The following is a 13,555-nucleotide window of genomic DNA, read 5'->3' as shown; positions in this document are numbered from 1 at the left end:
TTTTTGTATCAAGTCAAAAGCGAAAGTGTTAAGGTGTAGTTACTTTTTGGCTTAACAGAGTAAATGGGGATATGATTATATAGTGTTTCTTCTTTTTGACATTATATAAACAAACTGACTTCGTGTTATCCGTTAAAACATCATTGTCTTTATTCTGCATCACTTCTACATAAAAGGGTAAAACGGACATTTTTTCATATAGAGAAAATTCATTTAGTCTAGTAAGTAAAAAAGCACTACTTTACCTCAGTTGAATGTCATTTAAAAATCTTGCAGCCAGATTTTCCAAAACAATTCCATCTGATGCAGCAAAAAAGGCTAAGATATGGCTTATGAACTACTTTTCTGATTCAGTCAACTTTTGCAATTGTTGTACAATATATATTGATATATTGAAAACAATATATAACAAGAAAACATCATATAATCTTAATAAGAGGAATGATTTAAAGCAAGAAAAACACCTGAATTATGGAATTGTACTACCAAGAAACAAAGAGAATTGTTTTTTTATGTTGATTACCAAAAAGTAAAATCTCCCAACTTGCACACACTAGTAAACATGAAGAAGTTTTGTCACTCTTATGTAGATTATCAGAAAGAAATTTGATAATCATACTATAAAATACAAACAGTACAATTCAAAGCAAGAAAAAGCACCCAATTTATAGAATTTCTTGAATTGCATAACAGAATTGTAAAAGATTGATAACAGAGTAATTTTTGTTTTTGAAGGAGGTCAATTTTTGAACCAGTCATTCGATCTGATTTCTGATCCACTAATTCAGTTATGTGAAATTCAGTTTCTTAAACCTCCTTTTTCAGTGAATTATGTGAAATCCGATTTCTTGAATCAGAAGTGCAACAACAACAATCAATTACTTGAACCATTTTTTCTATGATTTCTGTGAAATCCAATTCGTAGAAGCAGAATTTGAATGTCAACCATCATTTTTCTAAACAATGATCATGAAGCTGGAAGCAATCGAAGATCAGATAGGGAATTTTCGAAAAATAAAGGAAATAATCACAAACGTAAATGTGACAAATAAATGATTTCTTGAACCTTTATTTTTTCTATGATTTCTATGAAATCCAATTCGTAGAAGCAGAAGTCAATGTTTTTTTAATCGATGATCAATTATGCAGCAGCAGTCGAAGATCAAGGAAAAGATAATGTACGTCGTTCAGGAAATTAAGGAAATAATACGAACGTAGTGGTGGGTTTTTTTAAAGGAAATTGCATTATCTAATTCAAAAATGGAATTCTTAATGAAAACGATGTCGTTTTGTTTTTTTGGTTCCTAGATTTGTATATCCTTAGGGTATATTCACTATTCCATATATATATATATATATATATATATATATATATATATATATATATATATATATATATATATATATATATATATATATATATATATATATATATATATATATATATATGCTGTAAAATTCATACGGCGATTACGGATGAGGAATGAATTATTTTTATGCATTGTCGACGACATCAAAAATCAATTTCCATATTTTCAGCTACGAGTTAATAGAAGAAGTCAGAAAGGTTTCTTCTCAATTAAAAAATGTACCACTGCAGTTCGTCATCTTGCGTTCGGCATGGGACCAAACTCAGAGGATGAGTATTTGAGGATGTCAGAGCGAACAATGATTGAATATGTATACAAGAGTTCATGAAGAACATATTGAAGGTATACGACCGAGACGAACACCACAACCTTCGTGCAGATTTGGTGGAACACGTCTTTAATGCTCGAGTGAATCCAGATGTGGACGATTTTGATGAAGACAAGTTGTTAGACTCAACTAATGACGAGTCAGAAATGTTTGAAGGAGATTTGTGCGAGGATGATGACAACGTGGCTAGTGACGATGATTATAGTATTTTTTTTTTTGATATTCTGAGTATGTTTTTTTAATTTACGTTTTTAATGTAGTGTGTAATTTTTTTTCATTAATGAGGTATTTTCTTTATATTAATTTTATGTACTTATAATTTGTTAAATTATATTTTATTCATTTAAAAAAAACAAAATTGCAAAATGGTCCCTATGGTATATATTTTTCTGAGATTTAGTCCAAATCTTGACTTTTTTGGCTTCGTCGTCATTTTGGCCATGTTTGCCTGTGAATTTGGTCCCTCCCCAAATTCAAATGACTAAATTACTCTTGTTATATTTATTTCTCATTTTATTTCTATAAGTATTTTTATATTAAATAAGATAAGGGCCTACATACCCCCACCCATCCTCTCTTCCCCCCTCTCTCTTTCTCTCCCCCTTTCTTTTTTTTCTTTTTTTTTTTCTCTCTCTCTCTCTCTCTATATATATATATATATATATATATATATATATATATATATATATATATATCTTTTTGTAACCACTCCTTTCCCTTCAGCTTTCCAATTACAAATCTCCACCGAAAAACTTAATCGTCTCCTCCATTGCCTGCCACTGAACCACTGTACTCCACCATTGATTTTAATTTTATGTTTAATTTTAAGTACGACGAGTTGATTTTAATCCATCTTTCTATACAATCATCACTTCTCATCAAATAGATGATATCTAGAAAAAATTATTGCCAATTGTTTTGACAAAGAAAACCAAACAAAATTGAACCCAAGAACATAAAAATTGTGTGTGCGGAGCTTAAAAACCAAAGGCAGAAACTGAACATCTATCCCGGGAAGCTCAAATTGTGTGTGCACAACTTCAAAATCGAACCCAGTAAGCTCAAAATCATGCGTGCAGACCTTCTAAATCAAACCTAGTTCCAAAAACATAAAAAACGTTTGTACATACTTCCAAAATCAATATGAGAAACTTCAAAATCGTGTATGCATAACTTCAAAATTGAACCCCAAAACCTCAAACTTGTGTGTTCATACTAGGGGTGAGCGCGGTGCGGTTCGGTGTGGTTATTAGCTAAAACCTCACCACTAATCGCAAATGCGGTTAATTCATTTTCAAAACCGCATGGTGCGGTTATTTTTGCGGTGCGGTTTTGTTTTTTCTATGTTGCAATTATTAACCGCATGGATTTGGTGCGGTTATTTTGTGTGGTTTTTAACCACAGTTTAGAGCTCAAATGGTTTTAGGAGTTCAAACATATTACTTGTAATAATAATAAAAAAACCATAAAGTATAAGACAATTAACTTAAATCACAAACAACTAATATCTTAAAAACGTCAAATCAATAGTAATTAACAAGAAATATCTTAAAATTGTCTAATTTCACCATTTTTCAAAGTTAAACATAATAAAACCCCAATACTTTGGTTTTCTAGTATTTTATCCATCTTTCATCCATGAAACTTGTGTTATTTTTAATATTTAATATATTAATAATTAATTAAAAAAATTGTATATAATATATGTGGTGCGGTGCGGTTTTTTTACGGTTTTTGAAAACTAATAACCGCACCGCATCGCAAATTTGCGGTTTTTGACAAATAGAAAACCTCACCATCGGTTTTAATTGCAGTTGCGGTTTATGCGGTTTTTGCGGTTAATTTTAGTTGCGGTGCGGTTTTTGCTCACCCCTAGTTTATACCCTCAAAATCGACTAGTCTCCAAATAGGGTAAAACAATTGTATCCTAATTTCGGTTTCAAAATTGTTTCTTGAACAAAATTACATACAAAGATGATAAAGAAGATCCATGGTTTGGTGTATTGACAAATCACTAATGAGGAATAGTGTCCCATATCAATGGGAAATGGAGATTGAGGGTTCTAAATATGCGTGCCCAGAACTTCCATTAGATTTGACTACAGTTTTTTAGCTGATTCTTTAGAGATTTTGTTTGGAAAGTCGTCACTTCCATCATCGAATTTCTCTAGAGATACACCGGATTCAATATGCTTATTGCTTGTTATAAGTTAACACACAAATAGAAAATCAAAATTGAAGAACACTTCAACCCTATAAATAGACACAATATTACACTACATATTAAAGGTTTGTGTGTGTGTGTGTGTGTGTTCATTTCTTTCATCTATCGAGAAGCTCTTGAAGTCAATACTTTCCTGGCCTAACAAAACCCAAAAATCAATTTACAAGTTTGTGTTCACCGTGTTCATCTATGAACCTATATATTGAATTAATTTGTGTATGTTTCCAGAAACTCGTTCACGAAATTGAAGATCTCCGTGTGTATGTATGTGTATGATATTTTTGGGTTGCAATCAGATGGTTTGGTTAGAGTAGATGAACTGGGGTGGCTTCGTACAAGAGAGAGAAAGAGAGAGAGAGAGAGAGAGTGTGTATGGGCCCTATCTTTATTTAATATATAAAAATACATATAGAAAAAATGAAAATGAAAATAAATATAACTAGGGTAATTAGTCATTTCAATTTGAGGAGGGACCAAATTCACATACAAACATGGCCAAAAGACCACGAAGCCAAAAAAGTTGAAGTTTGGACTAAACCTCGAAAAAAATACATACCACAAGGACTATTTTTGAAATTTTGTCTAAAAAAATTAAAATTTTTTTAATTAAAAATGTAGTAAAGTGTGGTATGACACCCACGAGTGTTGTGGTGTGAGTGGAAAAGTGATATCACGATGACATGGTAGTGAAATAATGTGGTGAATATGGTATGTCACCCACCAATCTTAAAGAAAAGAAAGTTTTGAAACAAATTTTTTTTATGATAAGTGAGAATATAAAAACACGTGTCATTAATGAATTCAAAGCTAATAAAATAAGGATATAAGTAAAGATAATATCTATAATTAAAATTGAAAATTAGTTATAGATAATTAATAAAAGAGCCAATTGGGAATAACTCAATTGGTAGAGGTATAGCCTCTTAGTATGGGAGAATGGGGATGTTAGGGTTCGATCATTGGTACTAACATGAATTGGGATATTAACACTAACATCTAACCAGTCAAGCTACCGTTCAAAAAAAAATAAATAAATAAAAGAGAAACAAGGAGACATACGATAATACCCTCACGTGCATTGCACATGTGAGGGTCTAACATAGTCGATGAAACAACGTGTGCTAAGAAGGACCAGTTTGGAAATAAAAATAAAAAATAGGGACTTCTTTGGGAGAATACTAAAAGTAGGGACCAATCTTGTAACTTTTGGTAAAGATTAGGGACCATTTTTGTAATTTACTCTAATTCTTTTTAGATATAAGTGTTAATACAAAATACTTTTGCTTTTTTTTTTTGTTTTTTTTTCCACTCAAAAGTCGCTTAGAAACAAGGAAATACTTTGTTTAACATTAAATCTTGAAAGTTGAAACTTTTATATAACTAGGGGGTGTTTGGATAGGGAAAAAATAGACTGTTTATTGTTTATTGCTTAATCTCACTGCAATAAGCAAATTTAAGTGTTTGAATAGGAGTCTTTAAAAATCAGCTTATTGCGGTAGGAATAAGCTAAATAAGCTGATTTTAATAAGCAGGGGATGCTTATTGCTTATTGCTTATTGGTCATTTTATTCCTATAAGCTGTTTTGTTTGTCAAACACTTAAAATGTTTATTGTTTATTGTTTATTCCCACCTCAATAAACTAATCAAAACACATTTAAAAAAAATATTTATTCCCACTGCAATAAGCAATAAGCTAATAAGGTAAAAACTATTTATCCAAACACCCCCTAGATATAAGTCTCATGCATTACACATGTTGATTTAAAAAAAAAAGATTAAATATTAAAATGTGAACAATAAAATTTTTTTAATCTAAAACTTTAAAATAAAAAAAAAATGTATTCATTGCAATTTAATATCATATATATTATATTTAATACTTTATATATATAAATATATGATCTTAATTTTAAAAATTGAAATCATCCAACTTATTTTAAAAAATACCACAAAATAACAAACCTCAAAAACTAATGAAACAATCCAATTATATTCAGACATCTCCTTGGATTGCAGTTGACTTCAAAAGCAAACAAAACCATAGAATATACCAATTAAAGTTTCAACAATTCAATCCATCAATGGAAGGATTCATCATTCATGAATGATCAACGAATTCAGAGCCACCGAAAAGCACAAAACATCTCACACTAGCAAAGACTTGGTGTTGAATTACAGTAAGCCGATCAAAACCCAAACTGGGAAGAAAAATAACAGGAAGATACCAATGGAATTGGAAATTCCGTTGCTTTTGGTGAATGCATTCCTGAATCCTCCTGAAGCTCTGATGTGTTCTTGAAGCAAATAGCATCCGATACTCAAGCACATTAGTACACCGATCCACCCTGATCTGACATAGCGGGCTGCGAAGCTTGAAGATACCACAAAACAATTATGATTAAAATTCCAAGAAGGATGAACAGAGAGATAACTTGATCATAGATCGATACTTTACTGTAAATTTTCGAAGAGCCAGCTAGGATAAGTCAACAAGATGTAAGGGAGCAAAAGTACACTAGATATGTTCGTCCTCCAGTTTGTTCGAACTAGTAGCAGCAAATAACTGTAACACAACACATCAAGCAAGAATTAATTAAGATCTGTTCAAAATCAAATAAACTCGACGAAGATGATGATGATGATGAAATGCGTTTTACTTACATGACGACGAAGCAAGCGAAACATTGAAGACTGGTGTTAATGAAACCACCGGTGACTCCGAGCTTCATGACATGATCGGCTAGTTTCATGGTGGCGTCTCCGATTTCTTTCAAATCTGAGCTGATCAACTTGGATGCTGCTTCTGAAGCAGTTGGAGCAGTCGTCATCCTGATGTAATTCTTTGTTCCCTTGAACATGTTGGTTGAATTTATTATTGATATGTGATGAAAGTTTAAAACAATTTATACAAATCGTCATTATGTATATTGAAGTTTACGATATCATACTTTTAAATATATTTATTAGCCCATTAGTCCTTAAACGTTTTTACATAGTTTTTATATAACTATTTCTTCAACTAGTATAAAGATCAAATTATTGTTTTATATAAACTTAACAGACGGGGAGTATTAGTTAAATGATCTAAAATTAATTTTTTCAGACCACCAAGCTAATTAAAAAATTTAAGAGGTGAGATTCATAATTTTATAGATACTACAAGTATTATGATGATCTTTGTAATTTTCTCAATTTAATAATATTATCATAATATCAAATTTGTCCTATGAATTTTGAATTGCATCATAGAAAGCATTTAGTATCAAATCTTGATTCCGTACTAGTATCGTATCGGAATCGGTACCGAACTGTACCGAATTTAAACATAAAAGACGGTACTCAGGACATTAAAATCATGGAATTCAGGATTCAGTACCGGTGAAAGCACCGAAAACCGTATCATTCCATGTATCATCATGTTAGTTCGGTTCGGTACTTGGGATTGACTTTCGATCAAATTTGGTTTTCAGAAAATAAGAAACATTACAAGTTTCGTCCTACGGGCTACGGTCATCGCTATTGCATCCCATGTTGACATGAGATAGAACCAAAAAGAACATGATTAAGATATATGGTCAAATTCGCTTAGGTGTATATAGAAGTTAATCAGGTGTATATAGAAGTTAATCCAACATATTTGTAATTTTCTTGGTCTAGTAATCATGATAAATACATTTTTTAAGGGTTATTAGTGCTGTAACTTTTGTTTGTGTATAAGTGTTAGCAAAATAGCTCCTTGCTAGAAGTTTCTAAAAGTGTAAAATCACATAAATACCGAAAAGTAAAAGCTCCAAAATTTTAAAAACTCGCAAAAAATTACTTGAAATATTTTTGGATTATCAACTTTTTGTTTTAAATATAAGCTTTAAACTCGTACTCCCAAACAAATCCTTTTATACAATTCAAGTTTTTTCTTTTATAACTCTTATTCCAAAGGTAGGTGATCCTAGATTTCCTAAGAATTTCCAACTAATTAGATTAATTGGTAATCAATACAAAATCATTGCTAAGATTCTTGCTAATAGATTGGCAAATATGGTTGACTTGGTGGTGGGGATGGATTAGTCAACCTTTATAGTCAACCTTTATAAAAGGAAGACATATTTTGATGGACATCTTATGATGAATTAAGGTAAATAAGGCTTCAGGCTGGTTCTGAAAGTACAAGAAAAAGTTTATGATCTTCAAGATTGATTTTGAGAATGCTTGATTCCAGTTCATGTGATTTTTTTATTTGAAGTTATGTCCTCCTTTGGTTTTGGTTATATATGAAAAAGGTGGATTATGGCGTGATGAAGTCTTCTAGATTGTCGGTGCTTGTTAAGATTGTCGGTGCTTGTTAATGGTAGTCCCATTGAAGATTTTTTTTTCTTACAAGTAGGACTTCCTTAGGGAGATCTTTTATATCATTTACTTTTTTCACGCTTATTTAAGGAGGCCTTAAATGTTGTAGTTGTAGATGTTGTTCATGCATGTTTGTTCAAACTGGAGAAAGTGAGTAAACATGAGGTGTTGATCTCTCATCTCTTGAATGTGGACGACACTATCCTCTTGGCGTCGTGGTTCGAAAACAATATGAACAATCTTGTTTGTATCCTCAAATTCTTTCATGAAATCTCGGGTTTGAAGATAAATTTTCATAAGTCCAAGGTTTATAGGATTGGAGTAGTTGATATGGAGGTAACAGCTTGTGGTTGATACATGTTGTGATTTTGATTCCTTTCTTGTACTTACCTTGGTATGCGGTCAAAACTTGAAAAAAACAATTAAATTTGGAAGAGTCTTCTGCAATGATTTAAAAAGAAGCTTAATAGGTGGAAAGTTAAGATGTTATCTATGAGGGGCATATATATATATATATATATATATATATATATATATATATATATAGGAATGAGTTCTATGGAAAACAAATAACTAGGGCAACATCTACCGGAACCAATAATCAAATGACACGTGTCCATTTCTTTTTTCACAAGTAATGTATTGTGGAAGTTATTGTAGAAGTGATGTGTTGTCATGTTTTCATTGGTTCAAATATGTGTTGCCCTAATGATTCATTTTCCATATAACTCTTCCCTATATATATATATATATATATATATATATATATATATATATATATATATATATATATATATATATATATATATATATCCTCTCCTATCCTAATAAAACAGTATAAAATTGCCACGTGTCAATTTCTTAGTCCCCTCCCAGGCTTCTTTTCCCGCTCAAAGTTACTAACTGAAATTCCTAAATTGCCCTTACATTCAAACAGTCCTGGTTTGGTTCCTGTTTTTCTGCGATTATTAGTTGTATAATGGTTAATAATCAGTAAAATGTACAATATACCAAATCGGCCAAGATAGAAATAGATGAGCATTCCCAACTTCTATGTGAGAAGTCCTCCTTAAGTTACGAGATTTCCCAGTTCATTAGCAAGAGATTGGTATAAATTATGAAGGTAATCTCACAAAATCACCGACAATCATTGTGCATCGATCTAGCCTTGATTTTAACCCTAATATTTTGTTCTCTTTTTTCCGTGCCTGGAGGTTTTTCCGATGCACTGGAAGTTGATAGACCAAGATGTCTACAAAGTGGTGAGTATGCCACTTCATTTTATTTTTATGGTTATCTTGTTTTATTATTTGATATGTTTTCAATTAAGTCGTTTATGAGTTTTTGATATTGCACTCTAGGTGTTTGATAAAATGTCCATGAGAATTGATATATTCAACTTCACTATACATCGACCTGGAGGTTTTTTTATGTTTTGGAAATTTGTGTGTGTTTGTGTTACTAAAAAGTCCAAGGTTTACTTTGTTAGATATGTATTGGTTCATGTGGGTTGACTCCAATTAACAACTCTGAAATGTTTTATTTGTGTAAGGAATTGAAGCAAATGAAAATCTTTGTTGTGAATTATAGGAGATGGTTGATGTGGAAATAGTAACAATGTCAAGAAAGGTTGATATATATGAATTGACCGTCTTCTCTTTTTAGGAAATGCTTGCATTGTTCTTATGTTTATATTTACTGGTAATCAATTATTTTTAATACTATAACTTAATTGAAGCAAGGAGTTAATGTAAAATATAACAATGTACTTATATATGTTTATCTTCAACAGCTTACATGTATGCATTTCCATTACAACATTATATTTCAATTCTTTTTCTTATTAAGGTATTTCAATTTGAAAATACACCCAATTATAGCAATAAGTAATGGATTACCCTATTTCCACTTTTACTGACCCATTCAAAATAATTAAACATCATAAAATATATAATTTCTAAAGTGTTTTTGCTTAGTTTATTTTGCTTTTTTCCTTTACATGTTTAGGCATACAGTACACCACAATTTGGAGGCAACATGATAGTTTCACATGGACATGGTTGAGCACAAATTGTTCAGGTATTTTTTTTTAAACCTCAAGAGTTTAAAATAAAGGAATCCCATCATGAAATGAAAAGGAAACATTTTTCTAATGTTAGAAAATTTAAAGTTTATATATTGATATGTATATCGTTTTTCCATTTTATTAATTGAATAACTCATTTTTAATAGGATTTAAATGTCTTTTGTTCAGATGGTGGATATGGATGGGCAACGATAATAAGAACGTACTTAACTTATATAGAAATGTGGTGGGGTGCAAACGTTCTTAGGTAACCAGGTTGTTCACATTAGAAACACATGAAGTTTTCATCGGTGGATATTGCTGGAAATGATTTGTTCAGGGGAATAAAAAGTAAGTTAATTTTGGCTAAGTTTTTATTAGCCAACATTGCTGGAAATGATATTACTTAAACATAATTTTATGCTTAAAGATTATTTATTACAAACGAATAGTTACACAGCGGAAATGAATCAAAAATTGGTTATTGTTTTTTATTTTCTATGTTGATTGATTATAACTTATAAGACTTATAAATACGTATAATAAATTAGTCAGAAATGATTTAGATATAAAATGTTAAATTTTTTTATATATGGAATCTTAGCACATAAATAACATACTTAAAAAAATATAATTAGTCAATCTTTTGTCAAAAATTACATGTTTTATAAATAACATACTTAAAACATGTAATTGGCACATAAATAAGATTCTTAACATAATACACATCAAAATTATTATATCTTGCAAATAAACTAAAATATAAGTTTTGAACAAGTTTTACTTCAAAAAATTTCATTCAATGCATGCATCAATGAAAAGTTGAGCTCTACCGTTTCGTTTCGTCCCAACAACCAATCTTTTTATAAGCTGCTAAACATTGTATATGTATCCTAGACATAAAGTTCTTTTCCTTTTAACGTTTCTAAATTATATGCATATTATAATTAAATAAAAAGTTATTGAGTAAATTATGCGGAATCGTAATTCATGTAGTCAGAAGATATGTTTAATTCTTATTTTTTAAAATTATCCATTATTTATATTAATTTTAATCAATCGATATAAACTTACACACAACACATCTATCTTTGTAAACTAATAATATTTTTGTAAATTTTTTTATTAATCTTTACGATTTAGAATTATCAATAGTATTTTTTCTCTCAACCATGGTTTCCACGGGTTATAACCTAGTATATATATATATATATATATATATATATATAATTTTTCCTTATTCAAGTTTTTAGTTAAGTGTGTAAAGTTTTAGAAGCCGCAAGAGGTAGTTCTTTTAAGGGGACGTGATTAGGACGATCATTTAGACCGAAAAACCTGAACGGGATTGGCACCGAATCAGAATTAGTACCGGTTAGCACCGAATAAGAAAAAAAAACGGTTCGGTTCTTGGATATTAGAATTGACCTTAATCGGTATTTGGGTATTTTGGTACTGAGTTCGCCGATTCTACCCTTAACTGGTTCCATATAACGAAAACTATTATTTGAAAAGACACTTTCTAATTCCATATTCACGTACTCACGTTTCGTCGAGAAAGAAACTCAAGTCTCTCTCCTCCTTCTCATTCTCCTTGTAAACCCTAATCGTCCTCTCCTAATAATTAAATAAGCGAGATTACATCACCAACAAGGTAGTAGTTCCTCTGCAACAATCTACTTGTTCATTTTTTCCAACATGTTGACTGATTTCATGTTTTCTACTCCTCCCCATTGTGATCGACAGAAAAAATTTTGAATCAAGAATTCGATCTCCTCTAGACCTCTACTGTTCGGCTACTCTCTTCTTGTGTCAAGTATTCACCGATCACCAACTACCACTCTAAAATCATGAATTCAATCAACCAATCATCAAACAATGGATAATTGTGAATAAACTCAAGAAATTCAAGTATGCAATCACAATCAATTTTTTCAATCTTTCAATGTGTTATGTGTAATCTGTAATGTATATATATTCTATAAAGTGTAAACCAATATCAGTTTCAATTCCTCTATCAATCTTTCAATGTATAAGAATAGTAATGTACTTTCATGTTTTATCCTAACAATGTTGCAACACCCGACTTTTTAACACAAAGTACATCCAAAAAATTTCACTTTTAATTTATAAAATAACTCGGTGTGCATTTATGAAAATTTTTTGAATACATGAATTTATCAAAAAGTATCGTATGCAATAAAATAATATAATAATCTGAGTCGGACGTTACCATCTCTCATCTATAACTATAAGCTCTACACCCTTATTAGGTCTACCTGGTCCTAAAAGGCACAACAAAAAACAAAATGTATGAAATAAAATCTTAGTGAGTAACCTACTCAACATACACATATAATATTAGCAACATTTAGTTAGATAAACAACACACAAGTTAAATCTTATAATGCCTTTCAATTTAACTCAAACATTTCGTCATATAACACAACCATCTACTTATATTCAAACAATTTATACTCCATAATTTAGTTATATACATGTATTAATTCTTTAAGACATGAGCTTAGTGTCCCACCATTTATCATTTCGCCAACTTAAGCATCATAGCTCAAAATATAAGTCATTTATACATGACTTAAACTCATGACCTGATTTCTTTATCAAAAAACTGAATATACTCTATATGTCTTAATCTATCAAGACATAAGCTCATTTATACTTATCCCTCCAAGCACCCAGACTAGGCTTCATCGCCATAATCTTACTTTTCAAGCAATTAACCATAGTTTTAACACACCAAGCTTGAAAACATGTTTATTACACTCACTAGATTACTATCATCAAGATTTTCCAAACATATGAGCTTGGGTTTCACCACCATTCTTAAATTTCACCTTAAGAACATCAATTTAAGCTAGTAAGAGGATGAATTTACCTTTGATCCGAGAGATGATGTCCAATCCTTGATTAGTTGTAAATAGCTTCTTCGTCATCTTCGTTAAGGGTTTGAAAGAGTATAATCCAACTTAGAAAGATGAGTACACGAAGTCCCTGATTCACCAGACCCCTTTTAGAGATTGAAAAATGTAGCAATTATTACGTATCATATGGAGTTATTAAGTAAACTTGAAATTAATTTGGATGTGTCTCGTGTATCATGTTATAAAAGATGTAGGGTGTTACCATGAGTGGAATACGAGAAGAAGTTAAGGCCAATGTAACCTTGCTTGTTTTCAAAATGATTCCAAGGAAGAATTCTTCTGAA

The 13,555-nt window shown here is 30.7% G+C and overlaps 1 protein-coding gene and 1 long non-coding RNA gene across 2 annotated transcripts; one reads left to right on the top strand and one right to left on the bottom strand.

Moving 5' to 3' along the window:
• Positions 1-5,894: 5,894 nt before the first annotated feature.
• LOC145062374 (cold-regulated 413 plasma membrane protein 2-like) lies at positions 5,895-6,813 on the bottom strand. The gene is made up of 3 exons (XM_079009986.1): positions 6,585-6,813; positions 6,379-6,486; positions 5,895-6,294 (listed from the first exon to the last, which is right to left on the bottom strand). Exons 1-3 carry the CDS (start codon positions 6,779-6,781, stop codon positions 6,096-6,098), a joined length of 504 nt encoding a protein of 167 aa, XP_078866112.1. The 5' UTR covers positions 6,782-6,813; the 3' UTR covers positions 5,895-6,095.
• A 2,347-nt stretch (positions 6,814-9,160) lies between these two features.
• LOC145062959 (uncharacterized) lies at positions 9,161-10,826 on the top strand. The gene is made up of 4 exons (XR_013687791.1): positions 9,161-9,390; positions 9,482-9,529; positions 10,275-10,346; positions 10,522-10,826. It is a non-coding gene; the product is annotated as an uncharacterized LOC145062959 (long non-coding RNA).
• Positions 10,827-13,555: the final 2,729 nt, after the last annotated feature.

Source organism: Lactuca serriola, chromosome 7 (assembly GCF_051521515.1).
Source record: "Lactuca serriola cultivar US96UC23 chromosome 7, Lser_US96UC23_V15, whole genome shotgun sequence".
In the NCBI taxonomy this organism is placed as follows: domain Eukaryota; kingdom Viridiplantae; phylum Streptophyta; class Magnoliopsida; order Asterales; family Asteraceae; genus Lactuca; species Lactuca serriola.
This window is presented reverse-complemented; position numbering and strand designations above follow the sequence as displayed.

What these genes read in the sequence shown, in the direction of transcription:
- LOC145062374 (XM_079009986.1), bottom strand. Translation starts at nt 6,781, where the DNA reads ATGTTCAAGGGAACAAAGAATTACATCAGGATGACGACTGCTCCAACT. An exon ending in TTCGCTTGCTTCGTCGTCAT is followed by an intron (nt 6,487 to 6,584) that starts GTAAGTAAAACG and finishes GTTGTGTTACAG; the next exon opens with TTATTTGCTGCTACTAGTTC. An exon ending in TGGCTCTTCGAAAATTTACA is followed by an intron (nt 6,295 to 6,378) that starts GTAAAGTATCGA and finishes GGTATCTTCAAG; the next exon opens with CTTCGCAGCCCGCTATGTCA.